Source organism: Macaca nemestrina, chromosome Y, assembly GCF_043159975.1.
Source record: "Macaca nemestrina isolate mMacNem1 chromosome Y, mMacNem.hap1, whole genome shotgun sequence".
NCBI classification, from domain to species: Eukaryota; Metazoa; Chordata; class Mammalia; order Primates; family Cercopithecidae; genus Macaca; species Macaca nemestrina.
Genome location: NC_092146.1, coordinates 1,107,933 through 1,133,875, shown reverse-complemented (window position 1 = coordinate 1,133,875; position 25,943 = coordinate 1,107,933). Strand labels below are relative to the sequence as shown.

At 59.2% G+C, this 25,943-nt stretch overlaps 2 protein-coding genes across 2 annotated transcripts; one reads left to right on the top strand and one right to left on the bottom strand.

Moving 5' to 3' along the window:
• Positions 1-41: 41 nt before the first annotated feature.
• On the bottom strand, positions 42-12,722 carry LOC105478055 (coagulation factor V-like). The gene is made up of 6 exons (XM_071089507.1): positions 11,960-12,722; positions 10,875-10,975; positions 8,623-8,844; positions 6,532-6,694; positions 2,483-5,964; positions 42-62 (listed from the first exon to the last, which is right to left on the bottom strand). The coding sequence occupies exons 5-6, from the start codon at positions 3,470-3,472 to the stop codon at positions 42-44; spliced, it is 1,011 nt and encodes a 336-aa protein (XP_070945608.1). The 5' UTR covers positions 3,473-5,964; positions 6,532-6,694; positions 8,623-8,844; positions 10,875-10,975; positions 11,960-12,722.
• A 1,796-nt stretch (positions 12,723-14,518) lies between these two features.
• Positions 14,519-19,946, top strand: LOC105478053 (ADP/ATP translocase 3). The gene is made up of 4 exons (XM_011735016.3): positions 14,519-14,749; positions 17,028-17,514; positions 18,656-18,796; positions 19,346-19,946. Exons 1-4 carry the CDS (start codon positions 14,639-14,641, stop codon positions 19,501-19,503), a joined length of 897 nt encoding a protein of 298 aa, XP_011733318.1. The 5' UTR covers positions 14,519-14,638; the 3' UTR covers positions 19,504-19,946.
• The last annotated feature ends 5,997 nt before the right edge of the window (positions 19,947-25,943 follow it).

Genomic DNA, 25,943 nt, shown 5'->3' with positions numbered 1-25,943 from the left:
TAGGAGGCTGCATTCGGGGGAGGAGGGGAAGGAGGCTGCATTCAGGGAGGAGGGGAAGGAGGCTGCATTCGGGGAGGAGGGGGAGGAGGCGGCATTCGGGGAGGAGGGGATGGAGGCTGCATTTGGGGAGGAGGGGATGGAGGCTGCATCTGAGGAGGTGAAGGAGGCTGCATCTGAGGAGGAGGGAAAGGAGGCTGCATCTGGGGAGGAGGGGATGGAGGCTGCATTTGGGGAGGGGGGATGGAGGCTGCATTTGGGGAGGAGGGGATGGAGGCTGCATTCGGGGGAGGAGGGGAAGGAGGCTGCATCTGGGGAGGAGGGGATGGAGGCTGCATCTGGGAGAGGAGGGGATGGAGGCTGCATCTGAGGAGGAGGGGAAGGAGGCTGCATTTGGGGAGGGGAAGGAGGCTGCATTCAGGGAGGAGGGGAAGGAGGCTGCATTCGGGGAGGAGGGGGAGGAGGCGGCATTCGGGGAGGAGGGGATGGAGGCTGCATCTGAGGAGGAGGGGAAGGAGGCTGCATTTGGGGAGGAGGGGATGGAGGCTGCATTTGAGGAGGAGGGGATGGAGGCTGCATTTGGGAGGAGGGGAAGGAGGCTGCATTGGGGAGGAGGGGAAGGAGGCTGCATTTCGGGAGGAGGGGATGGAGGCTGCATTTGGGGAGGAGGGGATGGAGGCTGCATCTGAGGAGGAGGGGATGGAGGCTGCATTTGGGGAATAGGGGATGGAGGCTGCATTTGAGGGACGAGGGGAAGGAGGCTGCATTTGGGGAGGAGGGGAAGGAGGCTGCATTTCGGGAGGAGGGGATGGAGGCTGCATTTGGGGAGGAGGGGATGGAGGCTGCATCTGAGGAGGAGGGGAAGGAGGCTGCATTTGGGGAGGAGGGGATGGAGGCTGCATTTGAGGAGGAGGGGATGGAGGCTGCATCTGAGGAGGAGGGGATGGAGGCTGCATTTGGGGAGGAGGGGAAGGAGGCTGCATTTGAGGAGGAGGGGATGGAGGCTGCATCTGAGGAGGAGGGGAAGGAGGCTGCATTTGGGGAGGAGGGGATGGAGGCTGCATTTGGGGAGGAGGGGAAGGAGGCTGCATTTGGGGAGGAGGGGATGGAGGCTGCATTTGGGGAGGAGGGGATGGAGGCTGCATTTGGGGAGGAGGGGATGGAGGCTGCATTTGAGGAGGGGAAGGAGGCTGCATTCGGGGAGGAGGGGAAGGAGGCTGCATTCAGGGAGGAGGGGAAGGAGGCTGCATTCGGGGAGGAGGGGGAGGAGGCGGCATTCGGGGAGGAGGGGATGGAGGCTGCATTTGGGGAGGAGGGGATGGAGGCTGCATCTGAGGAGGGGAAGGAGGCTGCATCTGAGGAGGAGGGAAAGGAGGCTGCATCTGGGGAGGAGGGGATGGAGGCTGCATTTGGGGAGGGGGGATGGAGGCTGCATTTGGGGAGGAGGGGATGGAGGCTGCATTCGGGGAGGAGGGGAAGGAGACTGCATCTGGGGAGGAGGGGATGGAGGCTGCATCTGGGGAGGAGGGGATGGAGGCTGCATCTGAGGAGGAGGGGATGGAGGCTGCATTTGGGGAGGAGGGGATGGAGGCTGCATTTGGGGAGGAGGGGAAGGAGGCTGCATTTGGGGAGGAGGGGATGGAGGCTGCATTTGGGGAGGAGGGGATGGAGGCTGCATTTGGGGAGGAGGGGATGGAGGCTGCATTTGAGGAGGGGAAGGAGGCTGCATTCGGGGAGGAGGGGAAGGAGGCTGCATTCAGGGAGGAGGGGAAGGAGGCTGCATTCGGGGAGGAGGGGGAGGAGGCGGCATTCGGGGAGGAGGGGATGGAGGCTGCATTTGGGGAGGAGGGGATGGAGGCTGCATCTGAGGAGGTGAAGGAGGCTGCATCTGAGGAGGAGGGAAAGGAGGCTGCATCTGGGGAGGAGGGGATGGAGGCTGCATTTGGGGAGGGGGGATGGAGGCTGCATTTGGGGAGGAGGGGATGGAGGCTGCATTCGGGGAGGAGGGGAAGGAGGCTGCATCTGGGGAGGAGGGGATGGAGGCTGCATCTGGGGAGGAGGGGATGGAGGCTGCATCTGAGGAGGAGGGGAAGGAGGCTGCATTTGGGGAGGGGAAGGAGGCTGCATTCAGGGAGGAGGGGAAGGAGGCTGCATTCGGGGAGGAGGGGGAGGAGGCGGCATTCGGGGAGGAGGGGATGGAGGCTGCATCTGAGGAGGAGGGGAAGGAGGCTGCATTTGGGGAGGAGGGGATGGAGGCTGCATTTGAGGAGGAGGGGATGGAGGCTGCATTTGGGGAGGAGGGGAAGGAGGCTGCATTGGGGAGGAGGGGAAGGAGGCTGCATTTGGGGAGGAGGGGAAGGAGGCTGCATTTCGGGAGGAGGGGATGGAGGCTGCATTTGGGGAGGAGGGGATGGAGGCTGCATCTGAGGAGGAGGGGATGGAGGCTGCATTTGGGGAATAGGGGATGGAGGCTGCATATGAGGACGAGGGGAAGGAGGCTGCATTTGGGGAGGAGGGGAAGGAGGCTGCATTTCGGGAGGAGGGGATGGAGGCTGCATTTGGGGAGGAGGGGATGGAGGCTGCATCTGAGGAGGAGGGGAAGGAGGCTGCATTTGGGGAGGAGGGGATGGAGGCTGCATTTGAGGAGGAGGGGATGGAGGCTGCATTTGAGGAGGAGGGGAAGGAGGCTGCATTCAGGGAGGAGGGGAAGGAGGCTGCATTTGGGGAGGAGGGGATGGAGGCTGCATTTGAGGAGGGGAAGGAGGCTGCATTTGGGGAGGAGGGGATGGAGGCTGCATCTGGGGAGGAGGGGAAGGAGGCTGCATTTGGGGAGGAGGGGATGGAGGCTGCATCTGAGGAGGAGGGGAAGGAGGCTGCATTTGGGGAGGAGGGGATGGAGGCTGCATTTGGGGAGGAGGGGAAGGAGGCTGCATTTGGGGAGGAGGGGAAGGAGGCTGCATTTGGGGAGGAGGGGAAGGAGGCTGCATTTGGGGAGGGGGGACAGAGGCTGCATTTTGGGAGAGGGGATGGAGGCTGCATTTGGGGAAGAGGAGGAAAAGGAGGCTGCATTCGGGAAGGAGGGGACGGAGGCTGCACTGGGGGAGGAAAGGAAGGAAGTTGCATTTTTGGAGGAGATGGAGGCTGCATTCAGGGAGGAGGGGAAGGAGGCTGCATTTAGGGAGGGGGGTACAGAGGCTGCATTTGGGGAGGAGGAGGGGAAGGAGGCTCCATTGGGGGAGAAGGAGAAGGAGGTTGCATTTTTGGAGGAGATGAAGACTGCATTCAGGGAGGAGGGGACGGAGGGACAGCAGGGAGGACCGTTCAGCCCGGCGGACGTCCTGGGAGCCAGCAGCCTTCCAGAGTAGCCGGTGGGGACTCGCGGGGAGGGTGGTGGGGACAGGGCTTTCTCACGGCTGCTACGAGGGTGCCGTCCACCAGGCAGGTTCTTGGTCCTTCTCCGCACCCCAGCCTGCATCTTCCCACCTTCCCCACGATTTCCAGTGTGTCTCCTCTGTGGGAACACCGTCGCTGCCGCTCACCCCCGGACGCCCACAGGCCACAGAGTGGCAGTTCTCCGGGCAGCTTCCGTCTCTCCTGTCTTGGTGTAGAGACTGTCACGAGCGGGACCTCCCCAGCCCCTCCTGCAGGGCTGAAATGCGTCTGTAAAACACCCGCTCCCCGAGTCCAGGCAGGCCAGACTCACACCTGCCCTGCGAGGACCTCCTGGGCACACAGTCACTGCGGCTGTAGGGAGCCCGGCAAATCCACATTTCCCCCGTGCTCCACTCCCAGTTCCTGCTGCCGGGCTGTGTCCCGACCCTCAGACCTCAGTTGGCCCTGTGGGGCCCACACAGCCCCCTTTCCTCCCTAGCCCCTCCGGGAACAGCTGGGCCAACCTGGGGCTGGGCTGGGGCGGAGCCCCTCAAACCACAGCCTTGACCTCCAGGAGCACCGAGGTTCAGGCATGATCTGAAAAGCGGGGAGAACCGGAGCAGGCCCAGGTGATGTTTTTAAGGCAGACACACCCAGCTTTCCCGTTCCCGGGCTGGGCGTCCGTCTGCGTGATATTTCAGCTGTTTTCCTTTTTTTTTTTGAGACGGAGTCTCGCCCTGTCGCCCAGGCTGGAGTGCAGTGGCCGGATCTCAGCTCACTGCAAGCTCCGCCTCCCGGGTTCACACCATTCTCCTGCCTCAGCCTCCCGAGTAGCTGGGACCACAGGCACCCGCCACCTCGCCCGGCTAGTTTTTTGTATTTTTTTTTTTAGTAGAGACGGGGTTTCACCGTGTTAGCCAGGATGGTCTCGATCTCCTGACCTCGTGATCCGCCCGTCTCGGCCTCCCACAGTGCTGGGATTACAGGCGTGAGCCACCGCGCCCGACCCTTACTGTTGCCTGGCATCACAAAAGAATGTGTAGGTTGCTTTGTGCTTTAAGAAAACAGCTGAAATCGGCTGGGTGCAGTGGCTCACACCTGTCATCCCAGCACTGTAGGAGGCCGAGGAAGATAGATCACTTGAGGTCAGGAATTTGAGACCAGCCTGGCCAACATGGTGAAACCCTGTCTCTACAGAAAATAACAAAAATCAGCCGGGCGTGGTGGCGGGTGCCTGTCATCCCAGCTACTGGGTGGGAGGCTGAGGCAGGAGAATCGCTTTAACCTGGGAAGCGGAGATTGCGGTGAGCCGCGATTGTGCCATTGTACTCCAGCCTGGGCAACGAGAGCGAAACTCCATCTCAAAAAAAAGAAAAGAAAAAGAAGAAAAAAGAAAACAGCTGAAATCGGCTGGGTGCAGTGGCTCACGCTTGTAATCCCAGCACTTTGGGAGGCCGAGGCGGGTGGATCACCTGAGGTCAGAAATTTGAGACCAGCCTGGGCAACATGGTGAAACCCTGTCTCTACAGAAAATACAAAAATCAGCCGGGCGTGGTGGCGGGTGCCTGTCATCCCAGCTACTGGGGGGAGGCTGAGGCAGGAGAATCGCTTGAAACCAGTAGGCAGAGGTTGCGGTGAGCCGAGATCGCGCCACTGCACTCCAGCCTGGGTGACAGAGCAAGACTCCGTCTTAAACAAATAAAAAAAAGAAAACAAAACTGATTTCTATATATTTTATGTAACATAAATTATGTGTTCTATAAATTCTGTAAATGATGCGTTCTATCCATATACAGGTATGTGTGTAGAGGTGTGTGTGTTCAGGTGTGTATACGTACATACACACCCATCTGCACACACACACACACACACACACAGATACGGTCATACGTGTCACTGAACGACACGGACCTGTTTTGAGAAATGCGTCCTTCGGCAATTCTCTTTGTGTGCACATCACGGGGTGCGCTCACACATACCGCCGTGGCACACACAGCCTGCTACTCACCTGGGCTGTGTGGCAGGGCCCCGGGCTCCCGGCCTGCTTCTCACCTGAGTGTGCCGAGTGCCGTAGGCTGCTATAACACAACGGTAGGTGTTTGTATGTCTACAAATAAAGACACAGGAAAACTACAGTATTACCATCTCCTGGGACTTCTGATGTCTACGAAGGCCGTTGTTGACTGCGGGAACGTTACCAGGCACGCGTGACTGTGTGTGATTCTGGACAGACTCCGTTTTTTTTTTTTTTCTTTTTTGAGACAGAATCTCGCTCTGTCGCCCAGGCTGGAGTGCAATGGCGCGATCTCGGCTCACTGCAAGCTCCGCCTCCCGGGTTCAAGCGATTCTCCTGTCTCAGCCTCCCCACAGTAGCTGGATTACAGGCACCCACCACCACGCCCGCCTAATGTTTGTATTTTTGGTACAGACCGTGTTTCACCATGTTGGCCAGGCTGGTCTGGAACTCCTGACCTCAGGTGATCCGCCCGCCTCGGCCTCCCAAAGTGCTGGCATTGCAGGCGTGAGCCACCGCGCCCGGCCTAACTGCACTTTTTTTTTTTTTTTACGATCACACGTGGTGTCTCCATGGCAGGCCTAGATGGACCAGGAAGAAAATTCGACTTTGATGATGAAAGGGGGAGTCCAGAGCAGTGGTGCGTGGCTGTGGCCCTCACCGCTTGGCAAGCAGGAAGGATGAGGCTTCCAGGCCCCTCCAATCACACTGGCCTCAGCGTGGGGCCAGACAGGACAGCCGCCAGGCGATGCCACAGAGCCCAGCCCTGGAAAGCGGCCAGCCCTCCGTCCCTCCTACTCCCTCCTCCCTCCCTTCCCATGTCAGCCTGGCCCAGAGCTGTCCCTCCTTCCTCCCTCCCCAAGTCAGCCTGGCCTAGAGCTGTCCCTCCTCCCTCCCTCCCCATGTCAGCCTGGCCCAGAGCTGTCCCTCCTCCCTCCCTTCCCATGTCAGCCTGGCCCAGAGCTGTCCCTCCTCCCTCCCTCCCCATGTCAGCCTGGCCCAGAGCTGTCCCTCCTCCCTCCCTTCCCATGTCAGCCTGGCCCAGAGCTGTCCCTCCTTCCTCCCTTCCCACGTCAGCCTGGCCCAGAGCTGGGGCGACAGATAGCATCCCGGTCACCTTGGGCTGCCTGCAAGGTTTCCCCACGTACCTGCAGGACGTCGTCTGTCTTAAGGCACGAAGGCCTCTGCAGGGTTCACAGACGGCTTCCACAGCTGCTCTCTGCTCCATCTCAGGTGACCACTGGCCATCTCGAAAGCAACCTGCTTTGATGGCTTTCAAGCCTGAAGCTCCTTCCTCTCCAGCCCCTGCCACTGGGGACGGGGAATCGGGACAGGATGGAGACAGAGGCAGGCGCAGCCCGCCAGTTGTAGGAGCCAGGGACAGATTCCCACCTCTTGGGTGCCCAGGGAAGGCCCCACCCCGGATTGAAACGTTCGTGGGTCCGAGAAGGTTCTGGGACTCTGCCCAGGAAAAGGCTGGCATGGGGGGCCCCTCGGTGGAGAGAACCACAGGCGTCTGACGTAGGGGGAGCCCAGGCCCTGCGTGGTCTTGGCTGCTGGGAGTGGGCTGGGGGGCCACGTGATTGCAGCAGGACCTCCGGCGTGGCCTCCCTGTGTTCTGGTCCCCACGCCCATGTGTGCCCTTAAACTAAGGGTCCATGGAGGGCGTCCCCCAGGTGGAAGGAACCTGCAGGACACCCTCAGCAGAAGCCAGACACAGGGTCCCTGGGACCTGTTCCCTCTCACTCTCCCTTCTGTGTCTGCTGGAACTTTTTTTTTTTTTTTTTTTTTTTGAGGAGTCTTGCTCTGTCGCCCAGGCTGGAGTGCAGGTGGTGCGATCTTGGCCCAGTGCAAACTCCGCCTCCCAGGTTCAAGCGATTCTCCTGCCTCAGCCTCCCCAGTAGCTGGAATTACAGGCGCCCGCCACCACGCCCAGCTAATTTTTTTGTATTTTCAGTAGAGACAGGGTTTCACCATGTTGGCCAGGCTGGTCTCGAGCTCCTGACCTCAGGTCTCTCAAAGTGCTGGGATGACAGGCGTGAACCACCGCGCCTAGCCTGTCTTTTTATTCATTGGAGTAACTGTGCAAAAGCAGCACCTCTGGACTCTGAGAGTCTCTGTGTGGCATGCATAGAACATCGCAAAGACTGCGATGATTTAAAAACCAGTGGCCGGGCGCGGTGGCTCAAGCCTGTAATCCCAGCACTTTGGGAGGCCGAGACGGGCGGATCACGAGGTCAGGAGCTCGAGACCATCCTGGCTAACCCGGTGAAACCCCGTCTGTACTAAAAAAATACAAAAAACTAGCCGGGCGAGGTGGCGGGCGCCTGTCGTCCCAGCTACTCGGGAGGCTGAGGCAGGAGAATGGCGTAAACCCGGGAGCTTGCAGTGAGCTGAGATCCGGCCACTGCACTCCAGCCTGGGCGACAGAGCGAGACTCCGTCTCAACAACAACAACAAAAAAACCAGTGGGGTGACAAGGCTGGAAGTCTGTGCAGGGCAGCCTGGCCGGCCGGGTTCACCCACTCCCTCCTTCTCCACTCAGCGAGCGCTGCACTGAGGGCCTGGTGCATACCAGGAGTGTCTGTCTGGCTCTAAAACACCCTCTGGATTTATCTGGGGGCTGGGGTGGTGGGAGGAGGAGGACAACAGACCCTCAGGATGATGTTGAGTACACAGCTCCTCCCCACCTGCCGAGCTCAATGCCTTGTTCCAGAAGGCTTTGCAGAGAGCCCTTTTCCAGGGTAAAGGTCTTAGGGGGCTCTTCGTGGGGGAGAGGTCTTGGGGGGCCCTTGTGAAGGGGGAGGTCTTGGGGAGCCTTCTAGACGGAGATCTTGGGGAGTTGTCTTCCAGGGGCAGGTCTTGGGGGGCCTCTTTGGGGGGAAAGGCTTTGGGGGACCCTCTTCATGGGGGAAGTCTGGGGGGCTTCCTTCAGAGGGCAGGTCTTGTGGGGACCCCTTTGGGGGAGGCCTTTTGAGGAGCCCTTTTCAGGGCGGTGGCCCTGGGAGTCCCTTTTCAGGGAGGAGGTCTTGGGGAGCCCTCTTCAGAGGGCAGGTCTTTTGGGGGTCCTCTTCTGGGCAAAGGGGTCTGTCAGGCCCCCTCATCCTGCAGCCTCATCAGCTCTCCCTGGCCCACACTTCTTACGGGCAGAGCCTTGGTAATGATTAATTACAGAACAGCTGCTGTGGCCCCACCCAACACAGAGCCTGGCACCCCACCCCACCCCGCAGAAAGCCCACCTCAGCCCTGCTCTGATTCCTTCCCGGCCATCGGATGAAGCCTAACGTCTTTCCTGCTTCCGGGTGGGACGTGGTGGCTCACACCTGTCATCCCGGCACTTTGGGAGGCCGAGGCGGGCCGATCGCTTGAGGTCAGGAGTTCGAGACCAGCCTGCTGCTTGGGCCCGGCACCCAGGATGTGCTTGGCAAATGCTTCTGGAATGGATGGATGACACCCCGTCTCTATTAAAAATACAAACATGAGGCGTGGTGGCACGCACCTGCAATCCCAGCTACTCGGGAGGCTGAGGCAGAAGAAACGCTTGAACCTGGGAGGTGGGGCTTGCAGTGAGCCAAGATCGCGCCACTGCACTCCAGCCTGGGCAACAGAGCAAGACTCCGTCTCCATACACACACACACACACACACACAAAAGCCACCTCTACTTCTATATGAACCCACCACTTCTCTGAACCCCAGGGGGCTTTCTGGACGCAGATTCCATGAGAGCACCCGCTGGTCAGGCAGCAGTGATCTCTGAAGCCACACGGGTAATTTTATCAGATGCTGGCAGATAAGGAGTCCTCGTGGCCGAGTGCCTGGCAGGCGGATCGGGACTCATTCCTCTCTACTCAGTCCTTGGAAGGGGAGGGCGGTGAGAGACACAAGCTCTACTCCCACTACCCAGCAGCTGTTCTCTCCCTCACTTCCAATTCCCGGCTGTGAGGCTCACCTCACCCTCCTTTCCCAGGGAGGCCATGTCCCCGGGTTCCGGGGCAGGTGGCCCCAAAGGCTTCCCAGGTCATGCCCTAGTCAGGCATGGCGACTGCGTTGTTCCCTCCCAGATACGAGGGGCAAAGAAGTTAGCGTCCAGGGCTAAGTCCCACGTGCAGGACTCTGTACGGAAAAACAGCCCCAGTTAGCAATTCATCCATCCATCCATCCTTCCATCCATCCATCATCTATTCATCCATCCATTCATCCATCCATCCATTATCCATTCATTCCAGAATTTGCCGAGTGAGCACATCCATCTATCCATGCATCTATCCACCCACCCATTCATTATCCACCCACCCACCCATTCATTATCCAACCATCCATCCATCATCCATCCATTCCAGCATTTGCCAATCAAGCAATCCATCCATCCATCCATCCTTCCATCCATCCATCATCTATCCATCCATCCATTCATCCATCCATCCATTATCCATTCATTCCAGAATTTGCCGAGTGAGCACATCCATCTATCCATGCATCTATCCACCCACCCATTCATTATCCACCCACCCATCCACCCACCCACCCACCCATTCATTATCCAACCATCCATCCATCCATCCATCATCCATCCATTCCAGCATTTGCCAATCGAGCAATCAATCCATCCATTCATTCATCCACCCCCCCCACCCCCCCACCCATTCATTATCCAACCACCCACCCATCCATTCCAGAATCATTTGCCAAGCAAGCACATCCATCTATCCATCCATCCACCCACCCATTATCCATCCATCATCCATCCATTCCAGAAGCATTTGCCGATCAAGCAATCCATCCATCCACCCATCCACCCATCATCCATCTATCATCCATCCATCCATTATCCATCATCTGTTCATTATCCATCCATCCATTATCCATCATGTATCTATCCATCCATCACCCATCTATCCATTCATTATCCATTCATCCATCCATCCATCCATTATCCACCTATCCATCCATTCCAGAAGCACTTGCCAAGCACATCCTGTGTGCCAGGCCCAAGCAGGCAGGCATCCTCCTGGCTCGGAGAGGAGCCTGAGCAGAGCCCACAGACAGCACCACCCTGCTGGCGGGTCACCAAGCCACCAAGCCAGTGCAGGCTGAGGGCTGAGCACACAGAGCGCCATCTCAGTGTCTGGACATGGTTAGCCGTCCCCACCCGCATGGAAGGAACCTTCTTCTCTCCCCTAAGACAGGCTTTGCAGACTTGGAAAGGGAACACCGTGTTCCGGGGCCCAGGCACTGAAAACCAGCACCAGGGCCCCGTCCTGCGCGACCTCGCTGAGGCTGGGAAACCAACACAGGCCTGATGGGCGCAGCGCCCCAGCAAACTCCCCACCCCTGCCCAGCACCCACAGTGCTCCCGGCCTCCTGCAGGGAGCCTGGCTTGGTCCTGGGTCCTCAGAGGACACTGTCCACTGCCGGGGCCCTAGCAGAACCTCAGGAATGTGCTTGGTCTCCACGCCCTCCCCACAGCAAGGGCCCAAGGTTAGACCTACCCATGCTTCAGTGACTTCTGAGCCACCCGTCCCGCCGCCCAGCTGCCGCTCCAGCCTCCAGAGCCGGCCCCAACCTCCAGCCCCAGCCTCAGCCGCTCTCCCTAGAGGTCAGAAAAAGCCTCAGGCAGGGCTCACAGCTGCACCCAGGAGTCACCCAGGGTGAGTCCGCTCTCCAGGGCAAGCGGGTCCCTCCTGTCCACCCACAGCCAGGGACTGTACCTCCTCAATACACAAGGGAGATAAAGGAAAAACAAGAGCGAGAAAGCACAGGGAGAGAAAAGGAAGGAAGGGAGAAGGAAACGGAAAGAAGAGGAAGGAAAAGAAGGGAGGAAAGGAAGGAAGGAGAGAGAGCGGGAGGAGAGGAAAAAAGAGGGAAAGAAAGGGAGCGATGGGGAAAGGCAGGAAATGAAGCGAGAGAGGGAAAGAAAAAAAAAGGAAGGAAAGACGGGAGGGACGGACGGGAGAAAGGGAGGAAAAGGGCAAAGGAGGAGGCGGGGAGACAGGAAAGAAGGAAACGGGGAGGTAGGAGAGAAGAAAAGGAAAAAGAGGGAGGGAGGAGAGAAGAAAGAGGCAGGGAGGGAGGAAAGAAAAACAGGCAGGAATAAGAAAAAAGAAAGGGAGGCTGGGCGCGGTGGCTCACGACTGTAATCCAGCACTTCGGGAGGCCGAGGTGGGCGGATCACCTGAGGTCAGGAGTTCGAGACCAGCCTGGCCAACATGGTGAAACCCTGTCTCTCCTAAAAATAAAAATAAAATAGCCGGGCGTGCTGGCACCAGCCTGTAATCCCAGCTAGTTAGGAGGCGGAGGCAGAAGAATCTCTTGAACCTGGGAGGCGGAGGTTGCAGTGAGCTGAGATCACGCCACTGCACTCCAGCCTGGGTGACAGAGCAAAACTCCATCTCAAAAAAAAAAAAAAAAAAAAAAGGAGAACAGGGAGAAAGGGAGAAACAGACGGGAAGAAAAGAGCGAGACAGGAAAGAATAAAAGAAAGGAAGAAGAAAAAGAGAGGGAGAAAGCGAGAGAGGGAGAAAGGGAGAGAGGAAAGAAAAGAACGGAAAAGACACGACCAGGCACAGTGGCTCACCAGGCACAGTGGCTCACAGCTGTCATCCTAGCACTTTAGGAAGCCGATGTGGGCGGATCCCCTGAGGTCGGGAGTTCGAGACCAGCCTGGCCAACATGGTGAAACCCCGTCTCTACTAAAAAATATAAAATTAGCCAGGCGTGGTGGTGGGTGCCTATAATTCCAGCTACTCGGGAGGCTGAGGCAGGAGAATCCCTTGAACCCGGGAGGGGGAGGTTGCAGTCCAGCCTGGACAAGAAGAGCGAAACTGTGTCTCAAAAATAAATACATAAAACAAACCGGAAAAGAGAGGGGGGAGAAAGGGAAGAGAGGGAGGGAGACAGGAAAGAAAGAGGAAAAGGGAGGGAAGGAGGGAAAGGGAGAAAAAGGAGGAAGGGAAGGAAAGAGAAAAAGAAGGGAAGGAAAGAGAAAAAGGAAGAAGGGAAGGAAAGAGAAAAAGGAAGAAGGGAAGGAAAGAGAAAAAGGAAGAAGGGAAGGAAAGAGAAAAAGGAGAAAGGGAAGGAAAGAGAAAAAGGACGAAGGGAAGGAAAGAGAAAAAGGAGGAAGGAAGGAAAGAGAAAAAGGAAGAAGGAAAGAGAAAAAGGACGAAGGGAAGGAAAGAGAAAAAGGACGAAGGGAAGGAAAGAGAAAAAGGAGGAAGGAAGGAAAGAGAAAAAGGAGGAAGGAAGGAAAGAGAAAAAGGACGAAGGGAAGGAAAGAGAAAAAGGACGAAGGGAAGGAAAGAGAAAAACGAGGAAGGAAGGAAAGAGAAAAAGGAAGAAGGAAGGAAAGAGAAAAAGGACAAAGGGAAGGAAAGAGAAAGAGGAGGAAGGGAAGGAAAGAGAAAAAGGAGGAAGGAAGGAAAGAGAAAAAGGACAAAGGGAAGGAAAGAGAAAGAGGAGGAAGGGAAGGAAAGAGAAAAAGGAGGAAGGAAGAAAAGAGAAAAAGGAGGAAGGAAAGAGAAAAAGGAGGAAAGGAAGGAAAGAGAAAAAGGAGGAAGGAAGGAAAGAGAAAAAGGAAGAAGGGAAGGAAAGAGGAAAAGGGGAGAAGGAAAAAGGGAGAAAAACGTAAGAGGGAGGGAGGAAAGAAAAAACAGGAAGGGCGGAGGGAGAGAAGAAGAAAAGGAGGAGAAAAAAGAAAAAGAGGGAAGAAAGGGAGCAAGAAAGGAAGGAGAGAGGGAGACAGACATGAAGAAAGAAGGCAGGGGCGGGAAAGGAAGGGAGAGGCGGAAAGAGGGAGAAAAAGGAGGGAGGCGGGAAAGCAGCAAAACTCAAAGGCAAGCGGGGAAGGAGGGAGACGGGGGGCCAAGGGCGGGCGGGAGACAGCCGGGAAGGGAGAGGAGGCGGCGGAGGAAGCAGAAAAGGCGGGAGGGAGGGAGGGAGGAAGGGCGGACAGGGAGGCCGGGAAGGGCGACCCCGGCCGCAGCCCCCCCAACCCGACGGACACTGGCAGATCGGGGAGCCCAGGGCGGGTGGGCGCGGCCCAGGGACCCCCAGCCCGAGCGCGGAGGGCACCGCGGGGTCAGAGGTCGGAGGCCCAGGGACCCCCCCCCCACCCAGCCCGAGCGCAGAGGGCACCGCGGGGTCAGAGGTCGGAGGCCCAGGGACCCCCCCACCCACACCGAGCCCGAGCGCAGAGGGCACCGCGGGGTCAGAGGTCGGAGGCCCAGGGACCCCCCCCCTACACCGAGCCCGAGCGCAGAGGGCACCGCGGGGTCAGAGGTCGGAGGCCCAGGGACCCCCCCCCTACACCGAGCCCGAGCGCAGAGGGCACCGCGGGGTCAGAGGTCGGAGGCCCAGGGACCCCCCCCCCCCACACCCAGCCCGAGCGCGGAGGGCACCGCGGGGTCAGAAGTCGGAGGCCCAGGGACACCCCCCCACACCCAGCCCGAGCGCGGAGGGCACCGCGGGGTCAGAGGTCGGAGGCCCAGGGACCCCCCCCACACCCAGCCCGAGCGCAGAGGGCACCGCGGGGTCAGAGGTCAGAGGCCCAGGGACCTCCCCCAACCCAGGACGGGCGCGGAGGGCGGCGCAGGGTCCCCCGGGTACACTCCGGCAGGAAACGGGGTCTCCCGAAGTGGGACCCGGGAAAGTGTGACGGGGTCGGAGCCGCCTGGAGGTCAAGGGTCAAGGGTCGGGGGTCGGGGCACCACGTGTTGCGCATCCCGGCCGGGTAGCCGCGGCCTCCGGGAGAAAGCGGGCGGCGCTCTCGGAGCGACCCGAGTACCAGGGTGGACTCCTGACTCCGGAGCCGCCCGCCAGCCCGCTCGGGTACCGGCAGCGGCGTGACCTTCACAAGGTCAAGGCTGCCGCGGAACACGCCCGCGCTGCCCCTACGGCGCATGGGCGGAGCCTGACTCCCGGCATACCTCGGGGTGCGGGGCGGGGCGTCTCCGGGGAGCGCAGCCAATGGGCGCGGTGCGCTGGAGAGCGGGGCGGGGCGCGGCGGGGTTCCCGGCAGCCCTCGGGGGCGCGGCACGCAGGCGGGGGTGGGTCGTGGCCGGGCGGCGCAGCCAATGGGCGCGGCGCGAGGGGGCGTGGGGGCGGAGAGTGGGCGTGGCGTCGGCGCCTTAGCGGCTGCGCGGTGGCCGCTCCGTCCTTTCGGTCCCGGCGGCGGCAGGGCTGAGCTAGCGACGCCCTCCATTCACTCTCCGCGCCCGCTCTCCGGCTGTCCGCCCGTTCCGCTGCCCGCCCCGCCACCATGACGGAACAGGCCATCTCCTTCGCCAAGGACTTTTTGGCCGGAGGCATCGCCGCCGCCATCTCCAAGACGGCCGTGGCTCCGATCGAGCGGGTCAAGCTACTGCTGCAGGTGGGGACGCGGGCGCGGCCGCTCCGGGGATGGGGGGACGGGAACCGAGTGGCCGGGCCGGGAGGGGACGCGGGCAGCGGAACCCTGCAGGCGGGCGCCGGAAGTGGAAGGCCGCGATGGCTTTGTCCAAGCGCCGCCGGCTTCCGGGGCAAGCGTCACGTGACCGCTGCGGCAGGGCGTGGCGACGTCCACGCGTGCGCACTGGGCCCGGCCGGCGGCGGGGATGCGGCACGGGCCTGAGGGCGCATGCGCGATGGACCAGGCCCAGGGATGCACCTTGCAGCGGGCGGGCGGGCCTTGACCTTGAACTCAATCCTGCGGGTCCTCCGGGCTGGGACCAACCTTGCCGGCGGTCGCCTGGCCGGTGTCTGCTCTTGCCCCGTCCACCGTGAAGGGCAATTCTAAGGCCCACGGGGCAGCGAGCCTGCCCGCAGGTGTCCTGGAATAACCAGGATACGGTTACTGGTGGTTCTCACCCCCCTCTTCATAGCTCATTTGTGTAATTCTGATCCAGAGCGATGCATTTTTTTGTCTTTGGGGAGAGGGTTATCGAAAGCAGATGATGCCTAGGAACACTGCTGCCAGCACGTCGTTGTTCACGTTGTACTCCCAGTGACCAGCTCGGTGATGGGAATGAATGGGTTTGGCCGCAAGGACAGGTCACGCCCGCGATCCCAGCGCTTCTGAGAGGCCTGAGGAGGATCGCTTGATGCCAGGAGTTTGAGAGCAGTGGGGGGCAACAGAGCAAGACCCCACCTCAAAAAGAAATTATTTTAACTGAAGGAAGAAGGGCGTCCAAGTGCGTTGAGAGGCCTGGGGAGGATCGCTTTTGAGCTCAGCAGTTTGAGACCAGCCCTCTAAGATAATTATTTTAAACTTAGCAGGGTGGCGTATTCCAGGAGTTTGAGACCAGCCAGGGCAACGTAGCAAGACCCCCACATCTTTAAAAAAATTTTTCTTTTTTTTTTGAGATGGGGTCTTGCTCTGTCCCCCAGGCTGGAGTGCAGTGGCGCCATCTCAGCTCACTGCAAGCTCCGCCTTCCAGGTTCACATCACTCTTCTGCCTCGGCCTCCCGAGTAGCTGAGACTACAGACGTCTGCCACCACGCCTGGCTAATTGTTTGTATTTCTAGTAGAGACGGGGATTTTACCATTTTAGCGGTCTCAATCTCCTGATCTCGTGATCCACCCACCTCAGCCTCCCAAAATGCTGGATTACAGGCGTGAGCCACGGTGCCCGGCTTAATATTTTTTTTAGAACTTAGCAGGGCGGGGTGTCCCAACAGCTCGAGAGGCCCAGGGAGGATCACCTGAGCTCAGGAGTTTGAGAGCAGCTTGGTCACCGTAGTAAGACTCCATCTCTCAAAGTAATTTTTAAAGTTAGTGGGGCTTGATGGTTGTGCACCTGTAGACCCGGATACTCGGGAGACTGAGGCGGGAGAATGGCCTAATCCACGAGTTGGAGGCGGCAGTGAGGTGAGATCGCACCACTACACTCCAACCTGGGTAACAGCATGAGACCCTATCTTTTTTTAAAAAAAGAAAGATGAGGACAACTTACCAGTAATGCCCACAAGCTAGTTTCCTAAACAGGATGATGCACTCTGGCCGGGTACAGTGGCCCATGCCACCTTCAGGAGGCCAAGGCGGGCGGATCACCTGTGGTCAGGAGTTCAAGAGCAACCCGGCCAACACGGTGAAACCCCGTCTCTACTAAAAATAAACAAAATGAGGCCGGGCACGGTGGCTCAAGCTTGTAATCCCAGCACTTTGGGAGGCTGAGATGGGCGGATCACGAGGTCAGGAGATCGAGACCATCTTGGCTAACACGGTGAAACCCCGTCTCTACTAAAAAATACAAAAAAAAAACTAGCCAGGCGTGGTGGCGGGCGCCTGTAGTCCCAGCTACTCGGGAGGCTGAGGCAGGAGAATGGCGTAAACCCGGGAGGCGGAGCTTGCAGTGAGCTGAGATCCGGCCACTGCACTCCAGCCTGGGCGACAGAGCGAGACTCCGTCTCAAAAAAAAAAATAAACAAAATGAGGCAGGCATGGTGGTGGGCACCTGTAATCCCAGCAACTTGGGAGGCTGAGGCAGGAGAATCGCTTGAACGCAGGAGGCAGAGGTTGCAGTGAGCCGAGATCACCCCATTGCACTCCAGCTTGGGCAACAAGAAAGAATGATTTGTGTCAAAAAAAAAACAAAAAAAATCACTCTGTAGCTGGGATGTTTCGGGTGGTTGGCCCCGGGTCTGGTCTGGACACCCTCTGCGTCCCCCAGGTCCAGCACGCCAGCAAGCAGATCGCCGCCGACAAGCAGTACAAGGGCATCGTGGACTGCATCGTCCGTATCCCCAAGGAGCAGGGCGTGCTGTCGTTCTGGAGAGGCAACCTGGCCAACGTCATCCGCTACTTCCCCACTCAAGCCCTCAACTTCGCCTTCAAGGATAAGTACAAGCAGATCTTCCTGGGGGGCGTGGACAAGCACACGCAGTTCTGGAGGTACTTTGCGGGCAACCTGGCCTCCGGCGGTGCGGCCGGCGCCACCTCCCTCTGCTTCGTGTACCCCCTGGATTTCGCCAGAACCCGCCTGGCCGCGGACGTGGGAAAGTCAGGCACAGAGCGCGAGTTCCGGGGCCTGGGAGACTGCCTGGTGAAGATCACCAAGTCTGACGGCATCCGGGGGCTGTACCAGGGCTTCAGCGTCTCCGTGCAGGGCATCATCATCTACCGGGCCGCCTACTTCGGCGTGTACGATACGGCCAAGGGTACGTGTGGCGGCCGTCGCAAAGTCCCAGAGACGGGATCGATGTGCAGACATTCCCTCGGGGCCCCTTGGGCTGAAGGTCTGAGATCCAGGTGTGGGCAGGGCTGGTCCCTCCTGCGGCCTCTCTCCTGGGCTTGGAGACGCCGTCTTCTCCCTGTGTCCTCACAGGCTCGTCCCTCTGTGTGTGTCTGTGCCCTCATCTCCTCCTCTTATGGGATGTCTTAGTCCATCTCAGGCTGCTATCACAGAACACCATAGACTGGGTGGCTTAGAAACAACAGGCATTGATTCTCCCACAGTCCTGGAGGCCAGAGGTCTGAGATGAAGGTGTGGGCAGGGCTGGTTCCTCCTGAGGCCTCTCTCCTGGGCTTGGAGACGCCGCCTTCTCCCTGTGTCCTCACAGGCTCGTCCCTCTGTGTGTGTCTGTGTCCTCATCTCCTCTTCTTATGAGGTGTCTTAGTCCAGCTCAGGCTGCTATCACAGAATACCAGAGACTGGGTGGATTGTAAACAACAGACATTGATTCTCCCACAGTCCTGGAGGCTGGACGTCTGAGATCCAGGTGTGGGCAGGGCTGGTTCCTCCTGAGGCCTCTCTCCTGGGCTTGGAGACGCCGTCTTCTCCCTGTGTCCTCACAGGATCGTCCCTCTGTGTGTGTCTGTGTCCTCATCTCCTCTTACAAGGACACTAGGCTCATAGGATGGGGCCCACCCTGCTGACCCCCTTTACTGTTACTCACCTCTTCAGAGACCTCACATGCAAGTACAGTTGCATTCTGAGGCCCTGGTGCCGGGGGTGGGACGTCAGCATGTGGATTTTGAGGACACAATGTAACTCCCGTCGTAACTGTGACCCTTTAGAAGGTCAGGGCCCTCGCTTTTCCCCCAACAGGCCTAACCCCGGCCTCTGGAACTGTCTTGCTGGGCTCCGGTAGGTGACCGGCGGCCTCTTCCCCTCCTGGCCCTGCCCCGACCTTTGGTGTTGTAAACATCAGCTTGCACCGAGCAGCCACGTGGAGGGGGCACGGGTGGTCTTGGAAGAGCTCATCACCACCTCGGGTGGCCGTGAGCACACAGCGGAGGCTGAGCCTGGTCTCCGGTGGCCGTGCAGGCGCTGGAAGGTGACGTGCCGTTCCCCCGCAGGCATGCTCCCCGACCCCAAGAACACGCACATCGTGGTGAGCTGGATGATCGCGCAGACCGTGACGGCCGTGGCCGGCGTGGTCTCCTACCCCTTCGACACGGTCCGGCGGCGGATGATGATGCAGTCTGGGCGCAAAGGAGGTACCCGCGCGGGCTCGGGAGGCGGGAGACCCTTGCTAGTGGGAAGGGGAACCAGGAGCTCCTTGGCCTGGGCCGGTGGGAGGCCAGGAACCATCAGAGGAGGCACTGTCCCGGGCGTGGGAGGCAGCAGTGTGTCAGAAAGTAACCGGCTGTGCGGAACGATTTTCCTGAATGATGGGCTTCTGATCTTGGGGGTTTCATGGTCCAGGCAGCAATTGCTACATCCCCACCTCCTAGAACCTCCGCCCACATCCACACCCTCGATCCTGCCCTCTCTGCGTGGACGCCAGGGGAGGAGATGGGGGACGCCCAGGGCAGGGCCTGAAGCCCTATGTCCAGCCCTCCTCGAGACAGTGGCTTACGAGGACGGCTTGAGCTCAGGGCACGGGGTCACCAGAGCCTCGGGTTTCCCTCCTATAATCAGAACTGTGGCTCAGGCGTCCGGGGTGTTACTTCTGTAAAACATCTTCAGGGGTGCAGGTGACGTCCGTGTCTCGAGGAGCTCGGCGGCGAGGCCCTCGCTGTCTCACCGTCTCCCTGTCGTTGCAGCTGACATCATGTACACGGGCACCGTCGACTGCTGGAGGAAGATCTTCAGAGACGAGGGGGGCAAGGCCTTCTTCAAGGGTGCCTGGTCCAACGTCCTTCGGGGCATGGGGGGTGCCTTCGTGCTGGTCCTGTACGACGAGCTCAAGAAGGTGATCTAAGGGCCGCGGCCTCCTCCCCACACACACCAAGGGAACCAAGAGAACCACGTAGAATCCTCAACCGTGCGGACCATCAACCTTCGAGAAATTCCATTTGTCTTTTTCCCAGCCGGACCCTGCCCGTAGACGGCGGCCGGGGAAGGCTGTAGAGAAGGGGCGCGACGCGATCCAGTCGTCGGCCCCCGATTCCATGTCTTGATCACGGGGTGGGAGGGAACCATGGCGTCCCCGCGGGCCCATGGGCGAGGCACTCCAACACTGAGACCTAGAGTCCAGACGCTTGTAGGACCCGAGTCGTGTTTTAAGTATTTATTTAAAACAAAAGAATCATGTTTCCCATTTGTACCTCAGCGCTAGCCCCTGTTTTTGCACGGCCGAGTACTAGCAAGTATGTTCTGTGTTGGGCATCCTGCTGCAAAACAATAAACCGAGGACACACAGGGCCTCCTGCCTGACCGCACCTCTCCACGGGGCAGCCTGGGGTCTGCAGATGGGGGCTGGGCCCATGGGACGCAGGTGGGGCCACGCTCTGCCCCTGTGGCCGGCCCACGTTCCTGGCGTGTGGTGCCGCCGCCTCCCCAGCACCCCCAGGACACAGCAGACAAAGTCACAGCTGGGAAGAGGAGGGGGGTAGAAACCAAGGCTGGCGGAAGTGTAGCCGGGCTCCGTGGTGAATGCTGGAGGTCCCCAGGGCACCTGCACTTACTGTGCCTTCTCTGAGACCATTCGTGTGACCGTAACACCTTGGCTTGGTTGTAAATAAGACACGTGTCTCCTAGCTCTGAAGGCTGGAAGTCCCAGAAAACCAAGGCGTGGCAGGTTCGGTCTCTGGTGAGTACCCGGTTCCTGGCTTCCGGATGGCGCCTCCTCCCTGTGTGTCCTCACACGATGGAAGAGGCCAGGGAGCTCTCCGGAGTCCCTTTTACAAGGGTGGGGATCCCATCCAGGAGGCCTCACCACCTCATCACTCCCAGAGACCCCCACTTCCCACACCGTCACTTTGGAGAGGGGTATTTTCAGGCTGATTCTTGGGGAGACCCAAATGGGCATGAGGGCCTGTGTTCCTCTCCGCCTCCCACAGCTCCCGAGGGCCACGCCAGCCCCCGTTCCAGCGTGAACAGTGGAGTCGGCTGGGGTCCCCAGAGTGGCCGCTGTGTGTCCATGGGTTTGCCCGTGAGGATCCCACCACAGGGGGTGCCCACCGCCGGGCACGCCAGCTTCCTTCGAGCTCCCTGCGCACATTCATTGCGAGGCAAGAAACGCCGTGTTGACTCTGCCAGGCTGAACGTTGGGCCTTGGTGGTGCCAGCACACGGCAGGGCCACAGGGACCACAGCCCTGGGGATCCACAGCTGGCTCTCCTGGGCTCTCCACAAATCCCAGCCGTAGTAAAAAAAAAAAAAAAAATCTGTTTTTTGAGTTGGAGTCTTGCTCTCGCCCAGGCTGGAGTGCGGTGGCGCCATCTTGGCTCACAGCAACCTCTGCCTCCTAGGTTCAAGCAATTCTGCCGCGGCTTCCCAAGTAGCTGGGATTATAAGCGTGCACCATCACACCCGCCTGATTTTAGTATTTTTAGTGGAGATGGGGTTTCACCATGTTTGCCAGGCTGGTCTCAAGTTCCTGGCCTCAAATGATAGACCGCACGCCTCGGCCTCCCAAAACGGTGGGATGACAGGTGTGAGCCACCGTGCCTGCCCCGAAAGGCAGACTCTACATCTCTGCACTTTGCCAGGTAGAAACCTTCATTTGTGTCCCGATGAGTCCCGTGTTTGTCACGTGTCTCGGCCCGGAGGCAAGTGGAGAAACAGGAGCTTCCGCCATCAACCCTGTGGGTCCTGCACACCCTCCACAAAACAGCCACGACCCACGGGGACCCGTGGGTCCTGCACACCCTCCAGAAACTAGCCATGGCCCACGGGGACCCGTGGGTCCTGCACACCCTCCACAAAACAGCCACAACCCACAGGGACCCGTGGGTCCTGCACACCCTCCACAAAACAGCCACGACCCACAGGGACCCGTGGGTCCTGCACACCCTCCAGAAACTAGCCACAGCCCACGGGGACCCGTGGGTCCTGCACACCCTCCTCAAAACAGCCACGGCCCACGGGGACCGTGGGTCCTGCACACCCTCCACAAAACAGCCACGGCCCACGGGGACCGTGGGTCCTGCACACCCTCCACAAAACAACCACGACCCACAGGGACCCATGGGTCCTGCACACCCTCCACAAAGCAGCCACGGCCCACGGGGACCTGGGCTCCGAGGTCCTGCCTGGAGCCGTGGTAACTGCTTCATCCACTCTTGGACATGTTTTCACTCCTGTGACTTCATAGATTTTAACATAGTAATCAGGGCATGGTTTCCTTAGCAGTTCCAGTGAAATCCTACGTGGTGGTATACTGGACTCTGGGGGATTTGGGGGATTCGATGGTGGCGGGGGAGGGTATCCAAAGTTACAGTTCAAAGACCAGCAAGTGCACGTCGCGTTACTTTTTTCGAGATGGCGTCTCACTCTTGTCACCCCGACAGGAGTGCAATGGTGTGCTCTCGGCTCAACGCAACCTCCGCCTCCCAGGTTCCAGCCATTCTGCTTCAGCCTCCCACGTAGCTGGGATTACAGGCATACGCCACCACGCCCGGCTAATTTTGTGTTTTTAGTACAGACGGGGTTTCACCACGTCAGCCGGGCTGGTCTCAAACTCCCGACCTCAGGTAATGTGCCTACCTCGGCCTCCCAAAGTGCTGGGGTGACAGGCGTGATTTTACACACATAAGCCACTGTGCCTGGCCAGTCCTGCCCAATCTTGAAATGCTGAGGCTCTTAGCAAGCTGACTGTTGGAGGTAACTTCATAGGAAATAATACGTGGTGTTACTAAGAGAATCCTGCCTCGTGGGTACTACCAAAATCACAGTTCTGGTTGGGCTCCGTGGTTTAGCTCTGTAATCTCAGCACTTTGGGATGGTGAGGGGTGGATCGCCTGAGGTCAGGAGTTCGAGACCAGCCTGACCAACATAGAGAAACCGCGTCTCTACTAAAAACACAGATTAGCCGGGTGTGGTGGCGCACGCCTGCAATCCCAGCTACTTCAGAGGCTGAGGCTGGAGAGTTGCTTGAACCCAGGAGGCAGAGATTGCTGTGTGCTGAGATGATTGTGCCACTACACTCCAGCCGGGGTGACAAGCGAGACTTTGTCTCAAAAGAGGTTGGGGGGGCCGGACGCGGTGACTCAGGTCTGTAATCCCAACGCTTTGGGAGGCCGAGGTGGGCGGATCACATGAGGTCAAGAGTTCCAGACCAGCCTGGCCAACGTGGTGAAACCCGTTCTCTACTAAAAGCAAAGTTAGCCGTCCATGGTGGCAGGTGCCTGTAGTCCCAGGTACTGGAGAGGCTGAGGCAGGAGAATTGCTTGAACCCAGGAGGCAGAGGTTGCTGTCAGCTGAGATGGTGCCAGTGCACTGCAGCCTGGGTGACAAAGCAACAGTCCGTCTCAAAAAAACAAAACAAGCCGGGCACGCTGACTCACGCCTGAAATCCCAGCACTTTGGGAGGCCGAGGCGGGCGGATCACCTGAGGTCGGGAGTTTGAGACCAGCCTGACCAACATGGAGAAATCCTGTCTCTACTAAAAATACAAAAATTAGCCGGGCATGGTGGTGGCGCACGCCTGTAATCCCAGCTACTTGGGAGGCTGAGGCAGGAGAATCACTTGAACCCAGGAGGCAGAGGTTGCAGTGAGCGGAGATCGCGCCACTGCCCTCCAGCCTGGGCCACAGAGCGAGACTCTGTCTCAAAAAAATCACAGTTCCTTCGTGTGGATTTGCAGTGGGGCGGTTTCGACTCATCCTGGGCTCCCTGGGAGGGTTCCGTGTTCTAGGTGGAAAAGCCGCGGACATCGGGACCGTCCCCAGGGGCTGCAGGTGGGCTGACAGGCTCCCTCCTTGCCAGCGTCACTGCTGCCTGGATTCCTTCTCCCTGCTTTCCTCCCCCGCCACACACAGGCAATGCTCCTTTCACCTCTTTTCCTGCAGCTCCAAGTACCCCCGTTTTCGGTTTGGCCCTCACACCCGGCAGAGGCCCGGTCGGGAAGACCCCAACGGGGAGACAGGGCCTGGGGAGGGGATCAGAAGTCGAGCCTGCATCCAACTCTGGGGAATGAGGGCAGGGACGCAGAGGTCAGGCCGGGGTGGGGACGGAAGGGCCCAGGCTGGCCTCAGGGTGTGAGCGCAACTGAACCTGCCAGGGCAGATCCCAGAGCCCTCGCCGGATGTGGGCAGCTCCTCAGGTCTGTGGGTAAAAAGGAGCGTGGACACGGCATGTTTACGGACATTAGAGTCTGCCTGGCTACACAAGCCCTGTACGGTGGCTTAGAGACGTGCAGCCAGGCCGGGCGCGGTGGCTCACGCCTGTCATCCCAGCACTTTGGGAGGCCGAGGCGGGCCGATCACGAGGTCGAGAGATCGAGGCCATCCTGGCCAACACGGTGAAACCCCGTCTCTACTAAAAATACAAAAATTAGCCGGGCGTGGTGGCAGGTGCCTGTAGTCCCAGTTACTCGGGAGGCTGAGGCAGGAGAATGGCGTGAACCCGGGAGGCGGAGCTTGCAGTGAGCCAAGATGGCTTCATTTCACTCCAGCCTGGGCCACAGAGCGAGACTCTGTCTCAAAAAAAGAGCTGTGCAGCCAGGGTCACGTGTACAACTGGGGGCCGGAGAGGACAGACAAGCCAGGCAGGACATCTGGCGCCCTCGGAAAGCAGCAAAGCTGTTGTTTTTCAGAAGTCCTAGAGGAGCCAGTTATAAGACGCTGGAGGCCGGGCGCGGTGGCTCACGACTGTCATCCCAGCACTTTGAGAGGCCAAGGCAGACGGATGACGTCAGGAGTTCGAGACCAGCCTGGCCAACATGGTGAAACCCCATCTCTACTAAAAAATACAAACACTGGCCGGGTGTGGTGGCAGGTGCCTGTCATCCCAGCTACTCCGGAGGCTGAGGCAGGAGAGGTCTGAACCCCAGAGGCAGATGTTGTAGTGAGCCGAGATCACGTCACTGCACTCCAGCCTGGGCGGCAGACCGGGACTCTGTCTCAAAATAGAAAAAAGGCCAGGTGTGGTGTCTCACGCCTGTAATCCTGGCACTTTGGGAGGCCGAGGTGGGCGGATCACAAGGTCAAGAGTTCGAGACCAGCCTGGCCAAGAGACCAACCTGGTCACTATGGTGAAGCCCCGTCTGTACTAAAAATACAAACATTAGCCGAGGGTGGTGGCAGGTGCCTGTCATCCCAGCAACTCGGGAGGCTGAGGCAGGGGAATTGCTTGAACCCGGGAGGCGGAGGTTGCTGTGAGCTGAGATTGCGCCACTGCACTGCAGCCTGGGCGACAGAGCGAGACTCCAAAAAAAAAAAAAAAAAACGTGGAAACGTCTGTCTAGTAGTGTTGGAGGAATGGGGCTGAATCCAGAGACGGGGACCAGTGAGTGGGGGAAAAAAAAAAAGCATTTTTATCATGAAGTAAACACACAAAAGTTCTGTTCTTTCCTTTTCCTGGCATCTTCCGACTACATTGCACAGGCGTCTCCCACGCCCACCACCCGTTAGGAACGTCCATTCCTGCGCCGCGTCCAGCAGCCACAGGCTGTGCAGGTGCCTGGCCCGGCCAGGGAGACTAAGGCAGCCCCCGGCAGGCCCTGAACCCCGGTCTCAAGTTTTCTCCACCACCTGCACTTCAGACACCAGACACTCCTCCAGGCCGGCTTTGCCCGCCTCCCAGACCACCTGCAGAGACAAGAGGAGGCAGGGTGAGTCGGGCACCCTAGATAACAGAGCCCAGGTCCTGATCCGCAGGGGCCTTGTCCCATCTCAAATCGGCTCTGAGGGCCAGGTGCGGTGGCTCGCACCTGTAATTCCAGCACTTTGGGCCGGGCACGGTGGGTCACACCTGTCATCCCAGCAGTTTGGGCCGGGCGCGGTGGCTCGCGCCTGTAATCCCAGCACTTTGGGCCCGGGCGCGGTGGCTCACACCTGTAATCCCAGCACTTTGGGCCGGGCGCGGTGGCTCGCGCCTGAAAAGCCCCAAGCACTTTGGGCCCGGCGCGGTGGGTCACACCTGTCATCGCAGCACTTTGGGCGGGGCGCGGTGGGTCACACCTGTCATCCCCAGCACTTTGGGCCGGGCGCGGTGGGTCACGCCTGTCATCCCAGCAGTTTGGGCCGGGCGCGGGTGGCTCACACCCTGTCACATCCAAGTACTTTTCGGAGGCCGAGACGGACGGATCACGAGGTCAGGAGATCGAGACCACCCCGGCCAACACGGTGAAACCCCGTCTCTACTAAAAATACAAAAAAATCAGCTGGGTGTGTTGGTGCGCGCCTGTAGTCCCAGCTACTCGGGAGGCTGAGGCAGGAGAATCGCTCGAACCCTGAACCGGGAAGGTGGAGGTTGT

Coding starts and splice junctions, on each gene's coding strand:
- LOC105478055 (XM_071089507.1), bottom strand. CDS start 3,472: ATGCAGGCTGGGGTGCGGAGAAGGACCAAGAACCTGCCTGGTGGACGG. Junction 63..2,482: donor AATGCAGCCTCCTTCCCCTC/GTCCTCATATGC, acceptor CCCCGAATGCAG/CCTCCTTCCCCTCCTCCCTG.
- LOC105478053 (XM_011735016.3), top strand. CDS start 14,639: ATGACGGAACAGGCCATCTCCTTCGCCAAGGACTTTTTGGCCGGAGGC. Junction 14,750..17,027: donor GGGTCAAGCTACTGCTGCAG/GTGGGGACGCGG, acceptor TGCGTCCCCCAG/GTCCAGCACGCCAGCAAGCA. Junction 18,797..19,345: donor GCAGTCTGGGCGCAAAGGAG/GTACCCGCGCGG, acceptor CTGTCGTTGCAG/CTGACATCATGTACACGGGC.